Source organism: Plecotus auritus (genome assembly GCF_963455305.1).
Source record: "Plecotus auritus genome assembly, chromosome: 3".
NCBI lineage: Eukaryota > Metazoa > Chordata > Mammalia > Chiroptera > Vespertilionidae > Plecotus > Plecotus auritus.
Window position 1 is genome coordinate 212,331,401 of NC_137772.1, and position 27,350 is coordinate 212,358,750.

Here is a 27,350-nt window from a genome sequence, read left to right on the forward strand (position 1 = left end):
CTGCTTCTATGATTATCACCAAAAAGCACATTTTCCAATTAACATTTTTCTTTGCATGTGCTCTCTCTCTTATTTTATTCTATGTTTTTGTTTGCTACAGACATCCCTGATCCTCCAGTGGCACCGAATGTGACAGATGTGGGAGATGATTGGTGCATCATGAACTGGGAGCCTCCTGCCTACGATGGAGGGTCCCCAATCTTAGGTAACTGCATGCTGGTCAGTCTGTGGAACTGCCACTGGAGTTGGTGTCCTCTGTGCACATTAGTACAGAGTACATTAAAAATTAGTACAGAGTACATTAAAAATTTGGTATTTAGAAGAAAATTTATTATACTGTTTTGCATATTCTTTCAAAATGAAATACTGTATTTTAGGATGCTTTGTACGTATTCAAGGGTTTTAATAGCCCTGATGAATATTGTGTGATTGCGTGTTCTCTTTTTTGGTTGACATTTATATTTGACATAATATTTAATTATATTGAAACACTATGAGTCTAACTTTAAACCATTCTAGTAAGTAAATGTCTAGTTTTGTAGAATTGTGTCTATGGGGAAATTTATTTTAGAGTTAAATATTTAGAGAATTTGCTTTCTGTATGGAATAAAAACTCTTTTTTACTTACTCAAAAAACTGGTCATTTCCCCTTTATATTGTTTGGACTCAGAGCTAAATCTATTGCTCAACTATACCAACTCTATAAATTGGTATGACCTACGTATCTATTATCTATTTTTCTCTTTTCTTCTTAGTACAATTCTAATTTTGTTTCTAGTCCTGTTATTTTTCCTTTCTCCTATGCTGTTAATACTTGTATTCCCTATAATCTCAACAACTGATGAAATAAGGTGGTTTAAAAATAACATACATGACTCTTTGACTTAGAATGCAGAGAATATTGGAAAATTGAAGAACTTCTAATATCTGACAAAGTATAGTTTTGGAGACCAAGGAGAAAAAACTTGCATTTCTATTTTATGTCATCTGTAGGATATTTTATTGAGAGGAAAAAGAAGCAAAGCTCCAGGTGGATGAGGCTGAATTTTGAGCTCTGCAAAGAAACAACTTTTGAGCCCAAAAAAATGATTGAAGGCGTGGCCTACGAGGTCCGTATCTTTGCCGTCAATGCCATCGGCATCTCCAAGCCCAGTATGCCCTCCAAGCCATTCGTTCCTTTGGGTAAGTCAGGAGAGATGTGTTCTTTCCTGGAAATCATTACCCCAGATTATGACTGCTTCCTTCTGACCTCCAACTGGAGCCGATCTAGAGGCTTCTTAGAGTGGTGAGTGAGCAGGAGGTTGGAGGTGGTTAGGACTAGTTTCTGACAAGAAATTTGGTAGAGTTGAATGTTTTCCTAATGTTGGCCCTGGAATTGATGACCAGAATTCCAATGATAGCTGTGGGTGGCTCCAGTTTCTGCTTCCCACTGAAAACATGTTGCTGAACTCACTGACACATGACCACACGCCATTTGTCCTTCTGAAGGTATAACCCAGCACCTTGTGTAAACACTGTAACTAAAACAGATTGAGATCCGTTCAATGAAACACGCTTCAGAACTAGTCTTTGCTTTACAAGCACATCTTAAGTGTTATCTATTGAACCAAAAAAGTCAGTTCAGCAAAGACAAAGAAACAGACAGTGAGGCCTTCGCTATTTTATAGTAGTGAATTTTTTTTTCAATAGAAAGACTTAATACAAGAGTTTGTACTTTAGAGAGTTATTTTAGATCATTAGATCCTAAACTTTGACTTTTTTCTAACTTCCTAGGGCCTCCCAGCCTCCACACTAACCTCCCAAATTGGAGGGAACATGTGGCAGCATTTTAAAATATTTCCATGTGGCCCAGCAAGCATGGCTTAGTGGTTAAGCATTGACCTGTGAACCAGGAGGTCATGCCTGGGTTGTGGGCTCGATCCCCAGTATGGGGCATGTATGAGGCAGCCGATCAATGATTCTCTCTCATCGTTGATGTTTCTATCTCTCTCTCTCCCTTTTTCTTCCTCTCTGAAATCAATCCTATATAATAAAAACCTAGTATGCTAAGTGTTTGGTTGTCCATTCCACCAATCAAAGCGTAATATGCTAATGATATGCTAAAGCTGCTCAACCACTCTCTATGACGTGCACTGACCACCAGGGGGCAGATGCTCTGACCAGTAAGTTAGCTTGCTGCTGGGGTCCTGGGACTGAGTGAGATGGGCCAGACATGCCCTGGAGCCCTCCCACGGTCCCTCCCCAGCTGGCCAACCTTCCATGTCCCTCCCCGGCCTGCACCCTCTCACAATCCGGGACCCCTCAGGGCCGTGGTCAGCAAACTGCAGCTCGTGAGCCACATGCGGCTCTTTGGCCCCTTGAGTGTGCCTCTTCCACAAAATACCACGGCCTGGGCGAGTCTATTTTGAAGAAGTGGTGTTAGAAGAAGTTTAAGTTTAAAAAATTTGGCTCTCAAAAGAAATTGCAATTGTACTGTTGATATTTGGCTCTGTTGACTAATGAGTTTGCGGACCACTGCCTCAGGGGATGTTGGAGAGCTGGTTTCGACTTGATCTCACTCAGCGAGGAGCTGCCCCCTGGTGGTCAGTGCGCTCCCACAGGGGGAGTGCTCCTCAGCCAGAAGCCGGGCTCATGGCTGGTGAGCTCAGTGGCAGTGGCAGGAGCCTCTCCCTCCTCTGCGGCAGCACTAAGGATGTCCAAAAGCCAGCAGTCGGACATCCCCCAAGGGCTCCGGGCCGCGAGAGGGCGCAGGCCCAGCTGAGGCACCCCCACCCCCAAGTGGACGAATTTCATGCATCGGGCCTCTAGTAAAAATATTTTTTTAAAAATAAAATAAAATGTTTCCATGTCTAGTGGATCTTTACACACAGCATATGCTGAGGAGTCTTCATTTAATTTTACTAAGGGGGTCTTCTGTGTATATTTTTATTTGTATCCTAGCTCATTTTGTTACCATTCCTGGTGCCATACCTCCGCAGTTAATAATTTCTTCTTTTTCTGTCTCTTTTATCTTTGAAGCTGTAACCAGCCCTCCTACACTTCTGGCTGTTGACAATGTAACTGACACCACTGTCACAATGAAGTGGCGGCCCCCAGATCAGATTGGTGCCGCAGGTTTAGATGGCTATGTGCTAGAGTATTGCCTTGAAGGAAGTAAGTACCATTCGTGGTTAAAATGAATACCATCATCACTAGGTGAGATATGCACCGCCCCCCCCCTTCCTTTTGTTTCTCTCTCTTGGGAACTCACCTCCTGCCTACTGAAAATGACAAGCCAAAGGTCATCCTTCTAAGATGGATAAAAATGTAGCCCTTCTTTGATACTCGAGGCTAGCAAATTAAGATCTCAAAAAAATCCTAGGTTGGCTGCCCGATGGGACAGCACCATTGATCTAAGTCAAGATATAGGAGGGAGGGGATGCTGAAAATAGTTCAGGAACTTCCAGTTCTTGAATTGGTGGAATTAAGTTGTACTAAAGCAAAATAAAAGTCTAGTGAGAATGAAGCGAATTTGAAAATCTCAACCCTAAACTGAGCAGAGGTCAGCAATCAAAAGAGCTGCCTCTTTCTGGGGAATAAAGAGCGACTACATATTTGGCTCTTTAGTGATCATCCCCTGCCTTCTAAAGTGGGAAACCAAAAGGAAGAAGAAGAATTAAGGACAGCTTTTTAGTGTTTCAAGAAAGCAGCGTTAAATCCCACATGGAGTACCAAATGGATTGCACATGTGGCAGTAACCTCTCCCAGGGCTTGGGATACCTAAAAATGTAAGCACTCAAATTTAGGAGCAGAAAAGAAGCAGGAAAACAATTGCTGATAAAAACCACAGAGAAAGAGAAAATGGCACATGAAAATATGGGCCAGAGTGTACCGAAAACCAAAAAGGAAGTGAAATTCACTCAAAGCCTCTAATGTTTCTTGATTTCCTACTTGTCATGGCTTGAAAATGTATGAATCAAACTGCCCCAGCTCTGGACTCGGGCTCCACTCTAGACGATGGTAGGTAAACCACCCTCAGGGAAGCACATTCATATCCACAAAGGATGAGCCAAGAGGTAGCCTTAAGGAAAACGTTTTGGACCTCAGACTTTAACTTGGGTCTTACATGAAGGACAGAGAGACCACAGAGCACACTTGGGAAGTCAGGAGTGGGACTACAAATGCACCTCCCCCGGAGGCAACACCATGATGCAGAAGAAACTTCTTATGAAGAGAAAACTGCTGAGAAAGAAACCCCTGACCCTGGATTGGGGCACCTGTGGAAATGACCAGGGGTGGTCAGCGGGGAGGAAGAGGAGGGGGGATGGAGCCTCCTGGTAACACTCAGTTCCATTTACATGCGCTGCGCCCACAGAGCACGAGGCTTATCTCTCCAGGGCTTAGAAAGCCACTAACCAAAACCAGTGGGGACATTCTAAGAAAGTTCCCAGAGTTATCTCAGCATGGGAGGGGGACAACAGATAAACTCTTGAGAACTTAATATGGTTCATTCCCATTGCATTCCCCTCCCCCCGCAACCCCCCACCGTTTCAAAAAAATCATGAGCACTTCACTCTGTTGTCTGTATCACCCAGAATTCCCCAATCTTATATGTGTTGTGGCTGCTGACCACAAACCTTTTGTATATGTATGACCCGGAGCAAATTCTTTACTCTTTTCTTTCTGATAGGTTTAAAAAGTAAGAAGATACAGCAAAATGATACATGGCTGTCATTTTGATGTTGCCCACCTTAGATAAAATACAACGAAGTGTATTTTACATGATTTTGTGTGTGGTCTGTGTAGATATATATGTATAAGCCTATACATATATATATGTACACAGTCATTATTATGTATATATTTTGCCACATAACGTTTTGGAATTAGCTTTCTATGGAACGTGTACATCTTTCTTCTTGCAGTCTTTTCTTACTTCTTTCATGTGGCTGCCCTATTCTTCATTCTCTTTTAATGGCTGTTGTCCTCTAGACTAATTTTCTGTAGTGTTTAATGCTTTTCGACATGTCAGGTTTTATTCTGTAAGAGAACTCTTCCTTCTATAAGATGGTGTGTTGGTTTTGACTCTGCCTTTCTCTTGTTTGGTTTTTTTTAACGCCTGCAACATTTTACTCTTCTCTGTTTTCTTCCTTCACTCTCGCTCCTTCTTCTCTTTGCTCCCTCAGCGAAAGTGGTTCAAAGGTGAAGGGATCAGCTAGTTTTGTTCCCCTCGGGTCCCATTGCGTCCTGTTTTCTCTTGAAATTTTCTTCTTTACTAGTTCTTTGCTCTTTCATGCACGTTTTCTGCCTCCTGATTTCACTTGCTCATCAATTGTCTCTTGACTTTGAAAATGTCAGCACAGTAGTTCCCAGACCAACCACTGGCTTAAAGATGTATCTCTTTTTCAAAGTCCTAAGTAATTTTTATTATCAACATACACTCCCAGCCACCAGGATATTCTGGCTTCCTGCTCCTTCTCCCTGATACTAGTACTCCTAGAAAGGTTGGAATAAGACAGAAGGGAAAGTTCCATGGGGGGCCAGTGCAGTCCCGATACCCAGAAAGTCATCATGCCAAACCAGTGGGGTGTGCCCGTGACCACCCTGTGAGCCAGCACCATCTCCTCCACTCTTGCAGAATGCAGAGAAAGCTAGTTCCCTTGTCTTCTTGACCAACAGCTTGCTCTCCTGGCAACCAGGGGCTGCCTCCTCGGCAGCTGGGGCAGTTTCCATTTCCTTTGAGAATTAGAGCCCTGGTAAGACAGGGTTGGCCTTATTATGAGTGTCCTCACTCCCAGACTGATGCATGCGCCCCATCACGGGAGCATTTCATTCCCTGGGAACTTGGGGGACCCTCCCAGGCTGGGGTGGCTGGGGCAGGAGCAAGGATGGACTGTTCTACTGTGCACTGCTCCCCTGTGGAGTCCAGGGCCTGCTCCTCCCTTCTCTTCAGGGTCTTGCCTGGTTCTTCTCTACCTCTTATTCCCACAGCTGGAGGTGCTTCAGGCTCCTTTCTCCTCCTCTTCTCTGTGGCCGGTGCCACAGGACAAAAACCACAGTCTGAGCAAAGCAGGCCACGCCCCTCCTCAGGAACCCGTCCTGCCCCCCTAACGTGTTTGGTCTCTTCCGTCACTGCTCTGAAGACAAATATCTTTGCATACTTTGCATACTTTACTAACAGAGAATGCTGACTACTGATACATAGTCTTCTGGTGTGACAGTGGGTGTCTTTAATTAATTTTAATGACGGATTCTCAAAGGTACATCAGCAAAACTGTCTGATGAAAATGGGGAGGCTGCATATGATCTGTCATCAGGTAAAGTATTCTTTGAAAGCTTTCACACTTTCTTACTCTATGATAAAGTTTCTGGGAATGCCCATAACCCAGCATGAAGTACACCCACCATCCATACACACAAGCAAAGTCCTTAGAGATGGAGGGAGGCGGGCGTGGGCAGTGAGTTCATAATGTGGGATCCAAGCCTTCTTTTGTCCTGTGGGCATAATGCATAGGAACTTTTAGAAGCTGAAATAGTTATTAGCCCTGGATGCTGGCTTGAGGTGGAAGAATTGTGCCAACTCCTTAGGAGGTCTCGGCCCCTGCGCTTCGTGGGTATATGCGTATTGTCTTCGTAAATGGGAGCATGATCAGATTCCCTATCCTCATGTTTGCATCTCATAGTAACAAACTAGCATCTGATAGTAATAAACCAGAGAGATTATGTGACTGGAAATTTACTATGAAATTCTGTCTCTCATTCATAAGAATAACGTTTTCTCCTGTGTTTCTGAACTTTAATGTACATGGATGACTAGATAGCATGGTTACACCCTTCCTTGTACAACTGCTGCCAAATTCTTTGGGACAGTTATTATGCAAGAGACCCTAGTATACTGAATAGAGGTTTTTGAGAAATAACAGAATCTGATTGTCCTTCTTCCTGCTACTTGCATTAGCCAGTACAGGCCATTTTTCATTTAAGGATGAAAAATGCCCAGCCACACACGTGGTCTGAGTCCAGGCCAAATGATGTAATTATGAGTAAAGTACTAATTTGCAGTTGACTGTACTGGTTAAGATTATTGTTTCTCTAAACACCGCTTTGCCTTCTTTTTCTTTTGTGGATTTTAGCTGAGGACTGGGTAGTTGCAAACACAGATCTGATCGACAAGACCAAGTTCACCATCACGGGTCTGCCCACGGATGCAAAGATCTTTGTGCGTGTGAAGGCTGTGAACGCAGCCGGTGCCAGCGAGCCCAAGTACTACTCTCAGCCCATCCTTGTGAAGGAAATCATAGGTAGGTGGTGAGCCTTTCAACATGTTATCTCCCTTTTACATTATTTGCTTTTATTTCTTAAATCCCTTTCTGCTTCAAAACTTTCTATTTCGTCATCACTCCTTTGATATTGTATTCATGCTTCCTGGGAGTTAAAAATAACAAAACAGCCCAGCCTGTATGGCTCAGTGGTTGAGCACTGACCCACGCACCAAAAGGTCACTGGTTAGATTCCCAGTCAGGGCACATTGCCTGGGTTGCAGGCTCCATCTCCAGTAGGGGGTGTGCAGGAGGCAGCTGATCAATGATGTTCCTCTCTCATTGAAGTTTCTCTCTCTCCCTTTCTAAAGTCAATAAAAACATATTTTAAAATTAAAAAAAAAAAGCACAGCTCTTTTCAGGCAGTGTGGAGGGTAGCTTGGGTTTATAACTTCGTGTGAGGACCAATTAGTTAGCCTCACTGGGTTCTTCACCATTGACTTGAGAGAGAGAGAGAACTAGTAATCTGGACACACTGTTTGACATTCAGGCGTCCTCAAACTACGGCCTGTGGGCCACATGCGGCCCGCCGAGGACATTTATCCGGCCCGCCGGGTGCTGCTGCCTGTCTTGCTTAGCAGCCGACTTGTCCCGGGCCCGCAGTGCGCATAGGAATTTGTTCATAGTTTTTTTTTTAAACTATAGTCCGGCCCTCCAACGGTCTGAGGGACAGTGAACTGGCCCCCTGTTTAAAAAGTTTGAGGACCCCTGGCTCTAATGGTATGAAAGTGATCATGGGTAAAACTGCTGGTGCCTTAGCGTGGATCAAGTCGGCAACACCAGCTGTTACTCTTTCTTATCTTCCTACCCACCACGCACTTGCAGCTAAAATAAAAGGGCCAGTTCTTGATGTGGCATAAAATCATTAGTATTCTTAAAGCTTGGTGCTTGAGTACACTTTTTTTCCTATACTCTGCGACAATAAAAGGCACAGTATGCATGACGCCCTGTGCTGTGTACCATCGTATAAGGGTTGTTTCTAGGAAAAGCCCTCGTGCAACTGAATTAGAGGCTAAACTAGTGACTTGTTTCATGAAATTCCATTTTTACTTGAAAGAATGACCATGTGACAAACAATGTCTTGTCAGATTTGGTTACCTGGCAGACATTTTCTAGAAAATGAATGGCGCAAGCCTGTCACTTCAAGGAAAACAATTTACACTATTGGTTGTCATCTTGTCAATGAAATAAAAAAGAGCTTTTCAGCAAAAATTGGAATTTTGGAAAAATGTTATCCATCACCATGGACTTGACAGCTCTCTAAAACTTAAAAATGTTTCCATCATTTATTTATGCGGTCTCGGGTAAGAGACTTGATCTTTCTGAACCTTGATTTCTTCATCTGTAAGATGGAGACAGCAATAGTTTTTACTACCTCAGCAGTTGTGGGAATCAAAGAAATGAATCCATATTGCTTGTTTCACAGAGTGCTAAGCCCTCACTCTGTGTTAGCTTTTATTATGATGATGGTTCAGTTTGCTGGTTATCCTTACTGAGTCTCTTTTTCCTCACACGTTAAGTTAGGGAGTGGGAGGATCTCCAGGTTCTCTTCCAACCCCAACATTCTGTCCTCATCATCGACATCATCAATATCATCATTATCTCCTAAAGTTTACTACTATTCTTTCTTTCTTTCTTTCTTTCTTTTGCTTTTGCATTTCTTTTTTTAAGATTTTATTTTTTAATAAGGTATTATATGTGTACATATCTTACCATTGCCCCCTCCACCCCACTCCCACTATTCTTTTTTTCTAATATATTTTATTGATTTCAGAGAAGAAGGGAGAGGGAGAGAGAGATAGAAACATTAATGATGAGAGAGAATCATTGATCAGCTGCCTCCTGCACGCCCCCTACTGGGGATCAAGCCTGCAACCCGGGCATGTGCTGTGACCAGGAATTGAACCATGACCTCCTGGTTCATAGTTCAATGCTCAACCACTGAGCCACACCGGCTGGGCTAAAGTTTACTCTTCTTGACCATTATGCTAAATGCTTTACATGCATAACATTATTTCATCCTCACAACAATCCTACAAATTAGATGCTGTTATCATCCTGAGTTTACAGAACAGGAGTCTGTGATCAGATCGATCTGTTACGTGTCTGATCGATGGTCTGTGACTCTGCAGTCTGTGCTTCTAAGCAGAGCATGGGCCCTCAGGCTGACTCCACGTTCTAATCTTGCCTGTGTCGCCAAGAGCAACTTCCTTAACTCCTGTGCTCCCATTTCTTTATTATAAAGTAAAGCAGTACATAGCCCCTGTGGTGGCTAAGAGGTTTAAATTGATCCCATCATGAGAAGCATTTAGCCCAGTGTCTGTCACATATGAGTACCCAAGTGATGAGACCTGCATCATCCCTGTGAGCCCATGAGCCTTTGACTCCCTGCTCCTAATGGATTTGCAGCAACATGTTCTAGTATCTTCTTGGTGTTGAACTAATGGACATTAATACACAGTATGCTAGAGTTGCTTATTATGCAGTTCATGATAGCACAAGGGAAAAAGTTACTATAAAATGCCAACAGAATCATCTCAATAGCAAGTCCTCAGTGCTAAATCATTTTTTTTTCTGGTAAGAAAGAATAGGCAGTCCTACCAGCTAATGTGGTGTCTATAGACCTTTAATGGGTTGTTCATTGGAGAATATACTCCCTGTTGGACACTATGAAAAATATGTACAAGGTCCCAAGAGAAAATTTGGTGTTTTTCTATAAAGTTGCTTTAGGCTTATAATGGCAATAAAAATAGGAAGTTGCAATAAAATCAAAGAGATTAAGGATAATTTTTTTGTGTTAAACTGTTAAAACATTGCTTGGAAGAAAACAATTGGAACCAGAGTTACCCTATACTATCTATTAGTGGCCCATCTAAGTTTTACTGCAAAGACGAGCAGTGAGCATCCTGTCAGTATGCCAATATAAGGCTATTTCCAGGGCACTATACTGATCGCAAAATTGTGCTATGCTCCTCTCACACAGAGCCTCCCAAGATTCGCATCCCCCGGCACCTGAAGCAAACCTATATCCGCAGAGTTGGAGAAGCTGTCAACCTGGTTATACCTTTCCAGGTAACAATTCAGGGCTCGCTCGTTTTCTCTTGCAATGCTGGGGTGTGTAAGAAGTCAGGGGAGATGCTCTAGTGTGGATGTTCATCAGGACTCAGGATTTCCTCCAAGGGAGAAGCTAAATAAGGGAAGAGATTTGGGGAGTGATGATCTCCTGCTGTAAAAGAGAAATCTATAAAACTGTCATAGATTTTCCTTCTGCATGACACAAATGAGACCTGAAGCTCTGGGACTCTGGTGGGGCAGGGAGGAAAAATCGAGGAGAAACCAAAACAAGAAATGCTTGGAGACTCTTTCTGGCCCTACACATCTGTTAAACTGACCTTCATTCCAAGTGAAGTTCTCAGGAAAACAACGTGGGATTCCTTCTCACAATTATCCCAAACGAAGCAGAATTCCAATAAAGGACATTACTGAAATTTGATGTCTCAGTGCCACTAACTGAAAAAAATGTGAACATTGTTAACTCATTGCTCCATCGAAAGAATTTGTTGTTTATAAGATTAACTAGACTTTGCCCGCAGTAATCAGTTTTGGTCTCACACACACACACTGCATCAACACACCCTTACTTGACACTTTTTTTTTTTTTGCCTCTGTTTAATGGAACTTTCTGTGATGGAGGAAATGTTTATATGTGCGCTCTCCAACACGGTAACCAGCAGCCAAATGTGGCTGTTGAACACCTGAAATGTGCAACTAGGAATTTTCAATTTTTTAAAATTATAACTAATTTTAGTTTAACTAGCCACATGTTGCTATTATATCAGGCAGCATGGCATTAGAATGTAGGTCCCTGTGCACATTTGAAAACACACACTCACACATACACACACACACATACACACACACACACACACACAGAGTTCATTCAAACTCAGAGCCTCATGAAAACCAAGCTATCAAGACGGTCAACTCAAGCCAAGGGGCCCACACCTCAGAAGAGGCAGTTTGTTATCCTCCACATACACCATGTGTGAAATCAGAATGAAAGCCAGGGAGGACGTGAGTGTAAACACAGTAGAGGGGGAAGGAGATGACTTGGCAAGGTTCCTCCCACTTCTCTCCTCCACAGCCTCACATAAAAGCAGGAGTTGGGACAAGGCAGCACTCAGCCCCAGCGCTGGACTGGAGCTGCTGAATCATTTCTACCTCTAGGCTCATCCCAGTTCCCAGATTTTGGGGGTCTGTGTGTTTCATTTCTGTCACTGGGTCTGGGAGAGGAAAGAGCATGAGAACAGGGACCTCGTAGGTATGGCCTCCCAGGTTGCTTAGCTGCCAGGAAGGGGCTGACAAGACTGCTCCATGTTTGTATAACCTCTAGAGTTCTCATAAACATTTTCTCATTTAATTTGAAAAAATACCTTGTGAGGCAGGAAGGGCAGATTTCTTTATCCTCGTTTGAAAAGAGAAGGAACTGATGGTCAGAGAAGTTAAGTGACTTGCCCAAGGTCACACAGCAAGTAAATGCCAGTACCAAGAGCAGAGTCCATGTCTCCTGACACTTAATCCAGTGCTTTTCTTACCTTATAGGTTATCAGAGAACTCAATAACCCCTCCCCCTCCCCCAGGAGTTAAGAGCATACATTTAAGGAAAGACCTGGAATTGATTTTCCTTATCTTAACCATATTGTTCTCTACTTTCCATGTGCAAGTCTAAGCACCCCCAGCCATTTTCCAGCTCTGTGGGCGGGGGTTTGATGTGTGTCTTTCACATTCCTTATCATAGCCTGTCAATAAGCCACACTAGGAGCCATCACATTCCTTATCATAACTTATCAATAAGCCCTATTAGGAGCCGTAGGAAGGCCGTGCCTCACCTGACTGAATGAATGTTTGGTTCCCACCTTTGGGGTGAGCCTGGGAGCTCAGGAATCCTAGGAAGTTTCTTTGTCATATAAACTGAAACTCATGTCCATGAGTGAGATTATAATTTCTCAAAGTCTGCTTTTTTTAGATTGATTGATTTCAGAGGGAGAGAGAGAGAGAAAAAAAAAAAAAACACAACAACACATCAATAATGAGAGAGAACCATTGATTGGCTGCCTCTTGCATATCCCCTGCTGGGGATAGAGCCTGAAACCCGGGCATGTGCCCTGACCGGGAATCAGACGGCAACCTCCCAGTTCATAGGTCGACACTCAACTACTGAGCCACTCTAGCTGGACACAAAATCTGCTTTGAGAGAATAGTTTCAACAGCTATAAAAAAAAAGAGAGAGAGAATTATAGAAAAGTCTGAAATGAGCAGGAATAAAAGGTGGAATAATAATCATTCACATTTAGATGATATTAATAAAGCACGTAGTGTACAGAAGCTTCTAAAGAACTCATCTTTATAACCCCCTGTGAGGCAGTACTGTCCTTGTTCTTGTTTTACAAATTGGGAAACTGAGGCACAGAGAATTTAAGTAACTTACCCAAGGAAACACAGCTATTCGGTGGTGGAATCAGAGTCCAAATGTAGACTCCAGGGCCCCAGAGCCCATGCTCTTGACCATTATGCTGTGCTGTGTAGGCTTTGGAACTAGAGAAGACCTGGCAGTAAAACCTGGTTCTAATGCTTCCTTAGCTGCAAGGCCTGGGGCAAGTCATTTAACTCCTTATCCAAAAAGTGAGGATGATGATACTATCTTGATATGAAGATTACAGGAAATAATAAACTTCATGTACCTAATGTAGTGCCTTGTATGCAGGATATAACTAAGGCAGCGAGAATTACTGTTGCTGCTCTAGTTGCCCACCACCAGGCTCTTTGCCAACTTTGCCTTGAACAGGGCAAGACATTGTCATTTTTTTTGTAATAGTAGAAAAAAACAACAACAACATTGAGACAATCTGATTTCCCTCCCCCTCTCCTTTCTCCGGCTTCCTTTTTAGGGAAAACCAAGACCAGAATTAACTTGGAAGAAGGATGGTGCTGAAATTGATAAAAATCAAATCAACATTCGCAACTCTGAGACTGACACAATCGTATTTATCAGAAAAGCGGAGAGGAGCCACTCGGGGAAATATGATCTGGAAGTCAAAGTGGAGAAATTCGTGGAAAGTGCATCGATTGACATCCAGATCGTGGGTAGGTTTGGAAGAAGGAACTAGAACGTCCTGTCAGCTCAGGATTTGGACTAATTGTCCTTGTCATTAAGGCTAAAGCAACAATTTGTGTGAGGCTGGCTCTACATAAAATTCTTTTTAAAAAATTTCTTACCATAAATTAGTAAGATTTGTTAGCATTTCAGAACAATTTTTCACTAAAAGGACTAATCATGGGAGACGGGGCATCTATATTAAAGAAAATGAATGGATATACTTTTTAGTGGAAAACATCTGTATTGCTTTACAATTCAGTCCTCTCGTACTCTGTTTCTCAACTCCTCAACAATAGAACTACTTCCTGTGTTGAATTCTTGCATAGAAAACATTGTAGATTCTGGACACAGCCAGTATCAGCTTACTTTCCCAATTAGGCAGCGTAGCCTTGTGATTCAATGCCAGTAGGCTGCCCTGGAGGGGTAGTTAATAAGGTCTGAGATTTCATTTTAATTTTCTTTTCAAAATCCTTTTTTCCCCCAGGAAGATGAAAATCAAGTTTCCAGATAAGTTTAGGTAGAGTGCATTCCACTTCTCTGACGTTTAAGAATGGTTCAAGAAATGTGGGTAGAGATGTAGGGAGGGGGGGACGTTTTAAAATATCCTCCTGAAGCAACACTAGGTTGGGAGGGAAAGTGACCTTCCAGTGATGCTGTGAATTAATCCTGTAGACCGTCCGGGTCCACCCCAACTTGTGAAAATTGAGGATGTCTGGGGAGAGAATGTTGCCCTAACATGGACACCACCAAAGGACGATGGAAATGCGGCCATTACAGGGTACACGATCCAGAAGGCTGACAAGAAGAGCATGGTAAGGCAGCAAAATCACATTTCACCAGAAGTAAAGGGGGAAGCAGGAGGTCCTCTCTCATGTGGAACCCATGGGCCATGGAGAGATGAGTTGACTTAAGAGTCAGATTTGAATCCCAACATTGCCGCTTAAGACCACAGGCACATGGACATCATTTTGATCTCCATCTTCCTTGTCTATCATGTAGGTTCATGAATACTTACTTTGCTTGGTTATCGTGAAGCTAAAATAAATAATAATAATAATAATAATAATACCTAATAAAGAGGGAATATGCTAATTGACCATCACACCCTCACAAAGATGGCGGTGCCCACAGCCACAAGATGGCGGTGCCCAGTCCCCTCAGCCCCGCTGGGGCAGCAGGCAGGCGGCACAGCACGACCTGCCTCTGGAGCCCTCCAGCTGCCCAGGGCTGGCCCGAGGTGCAGGCAAGCCTCAGATGGTGGCTGCCCAGCCACCCAGGGCCACCCGAGGCTCAAGTAACCAGGGCCAGCCGAGGCTTGCACTGCCGGCAGTGGCAGCAGCAGAGGTGTGATGGGGGCATCGCCTTCCCCTGATCACTGGGTCACCTCCCGCCCCTGAGGGCTCCCAGAGAGGGGGCAGGCCAGGCTGAGGGACCCCCCCCCCCCCCCAGTGAATGAATTTTCATGCACCGGCCTCTAGTAATAATAATAAAAAATAAAAGCACCTCACACAATGCTTAATAGAATTTTATAGATTCATTTGTTCAGCAAATATTTACTCACTCTGGATTCTGACTCAGATTTACACCCATGCAACTCTTTCTCCTTGTAGAATAAATGTTGAATAGCATGGTTGCTAGTTAGAAAAGAAAGACTCTAAAGGGAACAGCATGTGCAAAGGTCCTGAGGAAGGAAGGAGCTTAGGGTGTTCAAGAAGAAACCCAGCCTGGCCAGTGTTGCTCAGTGGTTGAACATCAACCTATGAACCAGGAGGTCATGGTTCGATTCCCAGTCAGGGCACATGCCCAGGCTGTGGGCTAGATCCCCAGTTGAGGACGTGCAGGAAGCAGCCAATCAATGATTCTCTCTCATCATTGATGTTTTTCTCTCTCTCCCTTTCCCTTCCTCTCTGAAATCAATAAAAATATATTTTTTAAAAAAAGAAGAAACTCAGTTGAAGTATGAATTATTACTATCCATATTTTATAGATGAGGAAACTGAGGCTCAGAAAGTATAAATGACTTGTTTGAAATCAATAGATTTCAAATGTTAGAGTGTCGGTCTTCCTGAATCTGAATCCATCCACTACAACCTGCCTGTAAGTGAATGAAGGATTAAATGAAAGTTTGGACATACAATGGCATAGAGCCATTTTTCACTCTCATAGGAAGAGTAAAACATCTGTTGAATTTATTGGGATGACATTGGTTGATAAAATTATATAGGTTTCAGGTGGACAATTCTATAATACATCATCTGTATATTGTATTGTGTGTTCAACACCCAAAGTCAAGTCTCCTTCCATCACCATTTATCCCCCCTTTACCATCTTCTACCTCCTCCCACCCCCAATAAGAAGTCTTTAAACATTTACACCAGTAGATAGCAGTAAGAACATAGGTTATGAAATTACATAGGGTTAATAATAGAACAAGGGAGGGGAGTTGGGAAGGGCCATTTAAGCCCCACCTTTTCATAAACTATTTCTAGCATGTCTTTTCCCTCACTGGATGGGTGTTATGTGACAAAATGAGATTTGTCATTTAAAGCAACATCTTTTAGCTAAACATGGGCAGCTTGAGAGCTGGATCAATGGATGACTTTGCAAGGGAAGTACTGCATGTCTTGAATTTCCTTAACATTGAGGGCTCTCCTCTGGACTGTGGCTTAGAGACTGGCAGTGAATCCAGAGGTACCACATTTCCTTCAGGTGGTACCTCCATTCTTCCATCCCCATCAGACTTGCTCAATATTTGTTTTCTTAGATACCTAGTCAAGTTTAGATGAGCCAGTACTTTCCTGATGCTTCATATGTCTCAGGTCTGCTTAGTGACAGGGGATGATCCCTAACCCCTACACCCCTGTGTTTCTGTTGCATTTCAGCAGGGGCAAACCTATGGACCCCAAGATGCTCACTCTGCCCAGTGCACTTCCCAGGAGATCACTGTACCATTGCCTTGTTGTGGCTACAGATGCTATTCTTCACTTAAATTCCTATAGTCTTTCATACCTTCCATAAACATTGTTTTCATTATCTGTGCCAACATACAATGGTAGGCAAAAGTAGATTTACAGTTGAGATTACGTGGCACACAAAGTTCATTCTTGTATTATTTATTAATTATTGTATTATCTTTCATAAGAATAACAGTAAACCTACTTTTGCCCACCCATGTATTTATTTATCCAGTCATTTACTATGGGTTGAGCACACTTCTAGCTGCTGGAGAAAAGAGGGAAAGAAGGAAGGAAGGAAGGAAGGAAGGAAGGAAGGAAGGAAGGAAGGAAGGAAGGAAGGAAGGAAGGAAAGGAGGGAAGAAGGTAGGGAGGGAGGGAGGTAAGGACAGCTTCTATTCTTAGCACACTCACAGTCTAGTCAAGAAGAAAGACATAGCCGAAACCGGTTTGGCTCAGTGGATAGAGTGTCGGCCTGCGGACTGAAAGGTCCCGGGTTTGATTCCGGTCAAGGGCATGTACCTGGGTTGCGGGCACATCCTCAGTGGGAGGTGTGCAGGAGGCAGCTGATCGATGTTTCTCTCTCATCGATGTTTCTAGCTCTCTATCCCTCTCCCTTCCTCTCTGTGAAATATCAATAAAATATATTTTTTTAAAAAAAGAAGAAAGACATAAAACCAAATGACAAAGCAATATAATAAATGTTAGAATAAAGGTTTATATAAAGTGCTTTGGATATAAAAAAGGGCATAAATACATTTGTTTGCTGTCTTAAAATATGCAAAGTACATATATAACTATGGCCCCTAAAAGTTGTTAAGAAAAATTCTTTCCTTTATGAACATTTTTGTCAGCCAGTGTGTTTTCTCAATTAGTGGACTCAAACATATGTGGTACAATGGGAATTTCCACTGGTTGCCAGATAAATTTTGAGACTACTATATTTTTAGTATGGTGAGGGGAAAAAATGAAAAAAAAAGTTTAGCTTCTCATTCATTCATTCATTCATTCATCCATTATAGTACTTAATAAACATTTATTTTGTGCAAGGTACCTACTATGTGCCAGGTATTATGATAGGCACTAGGGATACAAGGAGAGAGAAGAAATGTCTGTCACCCATCCTGGCTCGTTCACACCAGTGATGGGTGGGGTAGAGAATAAACAAGTCAAACAGTAAATATATAATTTAAGGTAGCAAGTGCTGTGAAGAAAACTTCTCCAGATTAAGGTGACAGAGTGTGGCCTAAGTAGAGCAATGGAAGGCTGAACAGTTAGGAAGGAGGTGAGATCTGAGCAAAGACTTAAAAGAAACTGTTGATAATATTAGGCAAATTTGTTGAACAATTTTCATTTTTCTCTGGTGATTTAGCATCATCTCCTCAGAATAGATATGTTGGCAATAAAATGTTATAATTATATTTCGTTATACAAAAGGTAGATAATTAGACAAGTAGATAGATAGATGACAGACTATACAGTTATGAGAAAAGTATAAAGGTAGTAGTTGACATCTAGGGTATATGATTCTAATGTATAAATGAAGATTAAATTATACAAGTATAAAGCAATTATAAAGTATTAAATAATTTAAATGTACATAGTTATTGCTCTCAAGATAAAAACTAGTGCTATTTTTCTTTTAGTGAATGAAACATCCCTGATATTTATTCTAATCAAGAGTTGGAATAGTTGTGTATTTTTAGGTGATTTTCCTCAAATTGTTTTTCTTTCAGGAATGGTTCACTGTCATTGAGCACTATCACCGAACCCATGCTACCATTACTGAACTGGTCATAGGCAATGAATATTACTTCCGGGTCTTTGCTGAAAACATGTGCGGCCTCAGTGAGAATGCAACAATGACTAAAGAGAGCGCTGTGATCGCCAAGGATGGTGAGTTAGTAGTGATCTGATAAAGGAGCCTCTCATCCATTTCCAGTGAGTAGAGGTTTGGGGGAGTTTCCCTGACACCAAACAAGTCTTAGACACCAGCTGGATGTCCCACAATTCCACTCCATTCTGACATTACCCAGAGATAGCATCAGATCCCACAGGTTCCAGACTCAGTCCCACAAAAATGTCCCCACCTCCCACTTCACATGCCAATTGCAAGTCCAAGCTGTCTCCTGTGCTTCCGACTAACAGGCTATAAATCAGAGGTTCCAATGACCCCCTCCTCAGGTTTGATTAACTATCTAGAGTAGCTCACAGAACTCAGAGAAACATTCTATCTACTGTCTACCAGTTAAACAGAAAAGATTATGACTCAGGAACATCCAGATGGGAGAGGGGCACAGGTAAAGGATGGGGAATGGGCACGGAGTTTCCAAGCTCTCAGAGCGCCATCACTCTCCTAAAATCTCCCAGTGTTCACCAATCCAGAAGCTCTACAAACATGTCCTTCTGGTTTTTAGGGAGGCTTCATTACACAGCCATGGTTGGTTGAATCTCCAGCCCCTCTCTCCTCCTTGGAGGTCTGGGGGCGGGACTAAAAGTTCCAACCCACTAATCACAAGGTTGGTTCCTTTGGCAACCAGTCCCTAGGTGGCAGTGTGTGTGTGTGTGTGTGTGTGTGTGTGTGTGTGTGTGTGTGTGTGTGTGAAACCTCACTAACATAACAGAAGACATCTTTATAGCTCTACTTGCTTAAGTAATTTCAAGGGTTTTAGGAGCTCTGTGCCAGAAATGGGGATAAAGACCAAATGTATGTTTCTTATTATAAATCACAATTTCACAACTAGACATCTGGAGACTGGTTTTCAGTAACTAGAGGAGACTGAAAGAAAAAGAAATGTGGTGAAAGGAAATAAGAAAATTATAAACACATATTTTTAAATTATGGTAAAAATGTCCAGTAATAAATTTAAAAGTAAAATTTTTAGAGGAAAATATTATTATTATTGCATTTTTTTAAATGTAAGCTGTAATTTATTCTAACTTCTGGGCAGTAGGTATATAAATGCCTAAATTCACAAGGATGGGAAAAAGTAGATATTGACTTATTGAGCTTGGGTTACTTCTATTCTTAGACACCTTCAAAGTATCTACACATGAGACCCATGAAATGGGTGAGGCTGAATTCCATCCCTATCATTTCATTTCCTCATCACTGTCACAATAAAACACATTGTTGATCAAAATACCCTGACACCAAATTCTTCTCAATATTTGTTTCAGTTTCAGATAGCCACTCTGCCCCCTGTGGGGTATGTGTACCCTCCAGAATGAATGCTGTGTGGTGTTCACTCATGTTTTTACATGTTTTTCTAAGTTCAGGGAAGTTTTCATGGCAACGAGTAAAGTATGCCAAGAATAATATAGTCTCAGGCCAATTTGTGTATTTCTAATGCTTGTTTTTAAGGTAAAGTCTACAAAAATCCAGTGTATGAAGACTTCGATTTCACAGAGGCGCCCATGTTCACTCAGCCTTTGGTCAACACCTACGCTGTAGCTGGGTACAATGCCACCCTGAACTGCAGTGTGAGAGGAAATCCCAAGGTACCATGTTTGTTAGTTTTTAATCACATTAGTTAAATTGAAGAATTAACCCGCAACTCTCCCTTTTGTATTTGCCACACTATAAATATAAGTAGGAATACAAACAGACCCTCCAACTGCTATTTGTGTCTTATCCTGGGGTTGGAGGGTGGTATTGTTGGAAAATTAGGTACACTATTTAAGTAGTAAAAAATGTTTACATTTCTTTACTAAATAAGGAATTCATTCTAAGGAAAAACCAAATCACCTATTTTAAAAAGAACTAAGAGGTGAGGAGATGGAAGTAATATTGTTTCACCTGAAAAATTAGGTGGAAATATTGATTCATCAAGTTTTCTCTAATAGATTAAGACAAATGATGATACTATAATGCAAGGCAGAATGTAGAGTGTGCTATATTAAGGGTACAGAGTACTTGGAAGGGAGAAATCACATCTGACAGAAGAGAGTTAGAAAGGTTTGAAGGTTTCATGTTGTTGGCATTTGAAAAGAACAACCAGTTAATGAATGTTGCCCATGGAGACATTTATCTGGGTGGCACTGAGGGAAGGAGCCTTAGAATTTGAAAAATTGCAAACAGTGGTATTTTTTCCACATGTACCATGAACAGAAATAGGAAAGTCAGAGAGAAGCCAAACTGAGGATAGGAAGAAGATGCTGAATTTGTGTTTAATTGGAAGTGATGTTGGTCCTTCCAAGTAGGAATTGTCAGTAGGCAGAGGAGAAGTTCACTGGAGCTTAGACAAAGGCCAAGGCTGTGACCCTCAATTTAGGAGTCCCCAGGCATGGGGGCAGATGGGAGGTACAATCCATCCCTTGGAGTCGTTAGAAAGGAATACCATTGAGGAAAGAGGCTAATGAGGAAAAAGCCCAGGACCAAGTGAGCCTCAATGAATACTTCCACTTGAAAGGTGGAAGGAAGAAAGAACAGTGTGAAGAAGAAAGAGAGGCCATCTCTAAGGTCTGAAAAAGCAAAATCATGTAAGAGGTAGAAGAGGGAATGAAGAGGCTGTGCACTTACATAAGGAAGGGGAAGATACTATGAATAAGGAGTTGGAGGTCAGTGATGTTAGATATATTTCAGGGGTCAAGGAGAATGGAGTCACCTCCCTGGGTGATTAGGTTATGATAGATCTTGAATTATCTGGTTGGAGACGATCCATTGCCAACAGATGATGAAAACAGATGTCAGAGGACACATTAAATGGTGAGGAGGCATAAGTAGCCCACAAATAATTAGAAAAAGGTATCAAGAAAATGAAGTGAGGAAATTTGATGGTTATGATACCTTATGGGGATTCTCTGAAAAATGTCCAACAATATATAGTCTCTTGGATGAGTTAACCTCATGGACCTGTAGATCAAATTGAAATGCAATTGAATCCTTTTGGGAAGTTTGCCCCAGAGCTGTCTTGTGAACAAACCTGGCTTACTTCTTCAGAACCGTTCATGTAGTGCAAACCTGATCACTAACTCTGCATGATGTTGCAGAAGTGAAGGGAACCAGGTTTGCTGAATTTATTGTGGTGATAGAAATGTATTAGCCTCAGAAGCTACTGAGGTGGCCCATTCTATCCTAGTACAATGTAAAGAAAAAAAAGAAGAACTGCTCATTTGCTCTCTTGCCAAGCACTAAGTAGAGTTTAATTTGAGAGAAACTGTGCTCAAATAGATGTGGATTCTTTTGAGGTGTTCTCTCTAAGCTATGCTTTAAAATGCTGTCACTGCTTTGATGGCCTATTAATATGCTAAGTACAGATATGTTTTGACCTAATTTACTTCAATATTAATTTCAGCCCAAAATAACCTGGATGAAAAACAAAGTTGCTATTGTGGATGACCCAAGATACAGGATGTTCAGCAACCAAGGGGTCTGTACGCTGGAGATCCGCAAGCCCAGCTCCTATGACGGAGGCACTTACTGCTGCAAAGCAGTCAATAACCTTGGGACAGTGGAGGTCGAATGCAAACTGGAGGTGAAAGGTATGACATCCAAGACCTTGGGTGTAGAATAAAATGAAAGAAAACCATTTAATTATTGTGCTTCCTGCAAAATTCAAATTGTTTGCCAAAATGTCCTAGGGTGGAGGAGGAAAGGGCAAGAGAATTGGGGTAGAGAATACATTTTTACATCTTGCATTCACTCTTTTTTTTATTGTTTAAAGTATTACAAATAGTAGTACATGTGTCTCCTTTTTTTTCCAATTGACCTTCCCCCAGCCTCCCCTACCCCGCTTTGATTTATTTGTGAAGTTTGACTTGTTAAGTAGACTTATCTTCATCTCTTGCAATTCTTAACTAAAGAAATATTAATTATAGTGGAATGCTGGTATGTGTACAGCATGGTGAGAATAAATGAAGTCAAGAGGGTATTATTTTGGTGATGTAGTTTATCTACAAATAGAAGCCTAGGGAAAAACTTATCTAGAGATAGAAATTTACACTATTTTTAATTAGTTTACTATTTTGTGAAACTTTCAATATATATGGGTAAGTTTGCTAATTTAGTGTAGACTATTACTCATGTGGAATATAGCATCCACATATTTTAACCAGTTGTTTTTAAAATCTCACTAGAGAACTTCCATTTACAGGTGTACATTTCATTTATACTAGTTTTCTACCAATGTAAATTAAGAAAACATATAAGGATTGATGTGGTAGAAAAGTTTCAGCATAACCTGTCATCTTAATCGGTTTTCATATTAATTGATTATAATTTGTATATTAAAGTTTTTTTTCTTGGCAATCAATACCTACTTTGGGACACCATGAGATAATAGGTGACATGATTCTACTATCTTTTCTCTCATTTGTATTGTATTACCTTGCCTTTCTATGACAGCCAAGTCTTTTCTCTATCTCTCTATAATGAAGAAATTATTATTTAAAAGTCAGAAAGATAATCTTATAATATCTACTTTTTGGAAAAACATAGTAAATGCTTAGCATACTTATGTTAAAAAAGTTTTTTAGTCCTAAATTAGTATAAAATAGTTAAGAAACTTATTGAAAAAAAATTCCTTTTGTAACTTTTTAAAAAATATATTATTCTTTCTCTTCTGATCTCTGTCAGTCCTGTGGTAATATGGTACAATAGATTCATAATTGAGTGAGAGAAAAAAACAAGTTTAAAACATAATATCCTTAGAATAATTTTAAAGCTTACTCTTGAGATAGTGCTTACAAATGTAAACATTACTTTTTAGTTTTTATTAGCTTTAAATGCAGATTATGGTCCCAGTTGCAATACATCTGGTTTCTAAACTCTTAGGCTTAATAATTCCAAGGTACTGTTGGTACTTATGTTTCAGTATCCAAAAATAAAAACAAAAGCCTATTGCAACTTTTGCGTGTTTTGAAAATAACTGAATGTTGCTAATGGTATAAAATGATGATTTCATAAATGGTTCAACATTTGGGGTCCTTCCTAAAAGATAACAATGTTATGTATATATAGATGATATATTAATTATGTAATTGCATAGTGAATTGTATGATAATTGAATTTAATAATAGAAATAATGTATTTTAGTACATACGTTCATAGTAAGATATCAATTGCAACATACTGTATTGGTAAAAGTTTTGGGTCCTAAAAGTAAAGCCAAGGTTGTTTATCGTCAGATTGTTATCTGATAATAGGTGACTTGAATCAAGTTAAACTGTAAAAAAAAAGGTAAAAATGTGAACTGAGAACAAATAAATATTGGTACAAATATTCTAATTCTACAGTGATATATCAAGGAGTATATTCCCCTGGAGAACCACTGTTCCTGGAGGGGCAGCAACAGGTTTTAAAAATTCATATCGCACCGGATATTTCTACTTCCTGTTCCATTCCTCTTACATGAAATCGCACTTTGCATGTAAAGCTTGACTTTCTCATTTGCTTCTCATTATATTTATTTTAGCAGCTCATGGCATACAGTGTTTATGCCATGAACTAGGAAGGCCAAATTATTCAAGGTTATTAAGTAATTAGGAACTATGTTTTGTCAGAAAGCTAAGTACCATAGCACAGGTCCCCATAAATAAAGCCGGAAGGCTGCATTTGAAGATACCATATTTTAGATGTAAGATTATCAACACGTGGGAACCAATGACATTTCTGTAATAATTGCATTTTTCACATGTAAAGAGATACGACCTTCCTTTAAGATAGCTTCCAGTGTGGTTTCCTTAGATTCATGTTGAAATTCAGAAAACTGAACCTTCTTAAATTGCAAAGCTGTAGAAAAAGTGTTCCAAGCATTTTTGATAGGGAAAGGTCACAAATAAAAACAGATCCAATATTTAGAAACTTTCATAGTTAAGACTTTCCCATGAAAAATTCACCAGTAGGATATCTGTAACCCATCTTTCTGTTGGACATTTTAAATATTTTCATGGGACCAGAAGTGTTTCATATACTCACGAACTTAAATGGAGAGAAAATTCTAGGCCCCATTATTAAATGTATTAAGCATTAAATGAGTCCGATAGTATATGTATGATTTCTCCCCCATTTGGAAGAGTGGATTAAGAAGTTCTTTGGGGATGGGTAAGAAACTTGATGTAAACTCTAATGATGTAGATCTGTGCCTGAGTTTATCATATGCACTCTCTGAATTCCCAGAGGTAATGTCAGCTTTCAAAGGAAGAAAGAATTAGGGCTATTTCTTAAAAGTTTTGTAGATTATACATATATTCACTTTCTAGACTGTTTGTTTAAGCTTGTGTTTAGATTAGTCACATTTGGAATCATTTCAGAATACATATTATAGAATAACACCAGTCTGATATTAGTATCTACTTGATAATTTTGCCTTTTATAATTTCAACATATATATATGTACACTAATGCTTTGTTCATCACCTATGTTTTTCTTTTGTTGAAAAACATAATATATATATGTTGTAGGATTTTTTTTTTTAAGCTAATGGTTTGGAAGCTCTTACCATAAATATTCACTGTACAATCCAATTGGCTTTGCCACCTGTTTAGGCAAAGTGGTTGTGCATATTAATAAATGTTTTACATATTAATGATCCTTTTGAAGTGACTGGATCCCTGCCCTTCATTCCATGTGCTTCTATGTTCCTACATCTTTCACATGACTAAGGATTAATGAAATCACCTCATCATAATCGCGACCATAATTTCATCCAACACGTACTCAACTCTGGTTTTAGAACTTTATTAATGCTCACAACTTCTCTCTTTCTCTCTCTCTTTCTCTCTCTTTTCCTTAGTTGTAGCACAGTAAGGATTTTTGAATGTGTATTATCATCTAAGGTAAGCTTTCATATGGATTTGGCATATGAAGCTTATGCTGTCATAAGTCATACAGAGCTTGTGGAGTATGGCATGATTTTCATTATGTAGTCCAATGAAAATAGACTATTTAAAATATCTAACTTTGTAGTTTTTAATTTGTATTTTAGTATCTTGAAATTAACAACTAGTACTTATTCAGCATAACAATCTCCTGTTGACAAGAATGCGGTAGAGCATGAATTAAAGTATTTAATGTGGATGAAAACGAGTGATACCCAAGCATTCTGAATTCTTTGCATCAAGGAATGGACATGTACAAAAGTGGCATCATTTCTACCGATATGTGACTTGAAGTCTTTTTTTAAAAGGAGAATGACTTTTCCAAATTTGCACTAAAGAAGTTTAAGAATGTTCCTATGGCATGCTGTTTTTGTCTGGACATGAATTTATTAGCAAGTAGTGAAGTACTTCTCCAAAGGTCTATGAATTGTATGGTTTCATGGGTTCTCTCATGAAGGGTACTTTTATTTTTTAGATATAATTCAGAAACATGAAAGGTAAGTATGAAATATTAGTAGGTATTTCTCTGACCTTCAGAAGGTATTGGATAGGTTTTACTATTTTTAACAAAATATTCCAATGTGAGCCCTAGCTGGATTGGCTCAGTGGTTAAAGTGTGAGCCCTCAGACTCAAGGGTCACAGGTTCAATTCTGGTCAAGGACACGCATTTTGGTTGCAGGCTTGATCCCTGCTCTGGTCAGGGTGTGTGCAGGAAGCAACCAATCGATGTGTCTCTCTCACATCCATGTTTCTCTCTCTGTCTCTCCCCCTTGCTTCCACTCTCTCTAAAAAAGTATCAATGCAAAAAATATCCTTAGGTGAAGATTAACAAACCAAAAACAGTTTTTTTCCAATTTGTTTCACTCTTGACAATGTATAAGTAGCCAAGTTTAAAGGAGTCATCTCCTTTTTCTTCTCTAATGTGTTTGAGTCAGAACTTGGTGCTTAATTAAAAAGAACAGAAATAAACCGGAAACAGTTCTTCCTGCTGATTCATAACATGGTATGCATTTATTCTGCCATTCAGCCAGAGCACTTGAATCATCTATAGAGAATCCCAAAACCTCTCAAAGAGTGATAAGTATTTTCCAACCAGTTAGGAAATTAAATTAAGATTGAATAATAGCAGGAAACAAAGGACTTGTATGGGTCTAGAACTTGCTTTTCCTTCTAGATGTCAAGTGCTTTAAAGTCTAAATTTACTAAACCCAGAAGATTTCCGAGTAAGGACTGATGGAATCTTTGTAACTAACTGGAACATTATTAGACACATTTCCAGGCAGCTAGTCCAGGAGTATTGTTTCAGCGATTTTTCACATAGACGGTTTTGACTTTGCCTTTGCCTTTTTTGTCCTCTCCAGGTGGACTTTCCTTCTGCAGGCTCCTCTTGCAAGGTGTACCTCCTAACATAATTGAGTCATATATGCGAGATTTGCACTCAAGCAATCCTGAGGAATACTAAGGGCCGGGCCACTGCCCCTGCACTCCACCGCTTTGAAATATGGTTGCAATGAGAAAGCATTGTCTGTGTTAACACCAGGCACCCAAGTGTGGCCGTTGTTTTTTTTTTTTTTTTTTTTCTTTTTTTTTAATGTTGAAGAAGAAGAAAATGTTTGCACGGATTGCTTCATTAAAAATTGTAAACAAAATCCCATTTAAAGTCAGTGTTTTGATCATTATTGTCTATGTTTTGTCACTGTACTTTACAAAAAAAGCAAGCTATACTATAAGCAAAAGTAGTTACTTTAGTTTAACAGGCTGTAAATGCTTCTTTTTTCCAGACTCAAAACCAGTCCAATACACCACGACAGAATCTTGAAAACCCATCTTTCTCTTGATCTAAGACAGTGGTCGGCACACTGCAACTTGTGAGCCACATGCGACTCGCGTGCCACATGCGGTACGCGAGCCACGGTTTGCCGCTCTGTTGACTAATGAGTTTGCCGACCACTGACCTAGACTCTCCATTCCAATAATTACAGGCTGTTGTTGTTCCTTGTGATTAAGCCCCTATCCCAGTGGTCGGCAAACTCATTAGTCAATGGAGCCGCAGTTTGCTGACCGCTGATCTAAGAGATTTTCTAAGCAAAGCAAAATTGTGTATTTCCCACAACCCTGC

General features: G+C 40.5%; 1 protein-coding gene across 3 annotated transcripts in view; it reads left to right on the plus strand.

Annotated features, from left to right (window-relative positions):
- MYBPC1 (myosin binding protein C1) overlaps window positions 1–26,905 on the plus strand; it is a gene marked incomplete at its 3' end in the record, with an annotated part of 97,663 nt that extends 70,758 nt beyond the window's left edge. For 2 of the 3 annotated variants that reach the window (XM_080660723.1, XM_080660722.1), the window contains 12 exons: window positions 101–205; window positions 994–1,182; window positions 3,019–3,153; window positions 7,113–7,280; window positions 10,282–10,370; window positions 13,247–13,442; window positions 14,128–14,267; window positions 18,146–18,305; window positions 19,774–19,910; window positions 21,707–21,893; window positions 25,146–25,188; window positions 26,593–26,905. In XM_080660723.1, the coding sequence (XP_080516849.1) occupies window positions 101–205; window positions 994–1,182; window positions 3,019–3,153; window positions 7,113–7,280; window positions 10,282–10,370; window positions 13,247–13,442; window positions 14,128–14,267; window positions 18,146–18,305; window positions 19,774–19,910; window positions 21,707–21,893; window positions 25,146–25,159 (1,520 nt within the window). The remainder of the gene's footprint in view (window positions 1–100; window positions 206–993; window positions 1,183–3,018; window positions 3,154–7,112; window positions 7,281–10,281; window positions 10,371–13,246; window positions 13,443–14,127; window positions 14,268–18,145; window positions 18,306–19,773; window positions 19,911–21,706; window positions 21,894–25,145; window positions 25,189–26,592) is intronic. The other variant, XM_080660724.1, reaches the window with a different exon arrangement.
- Window positions 26,906–27,350: the final 445 nt, after the last annotated feature.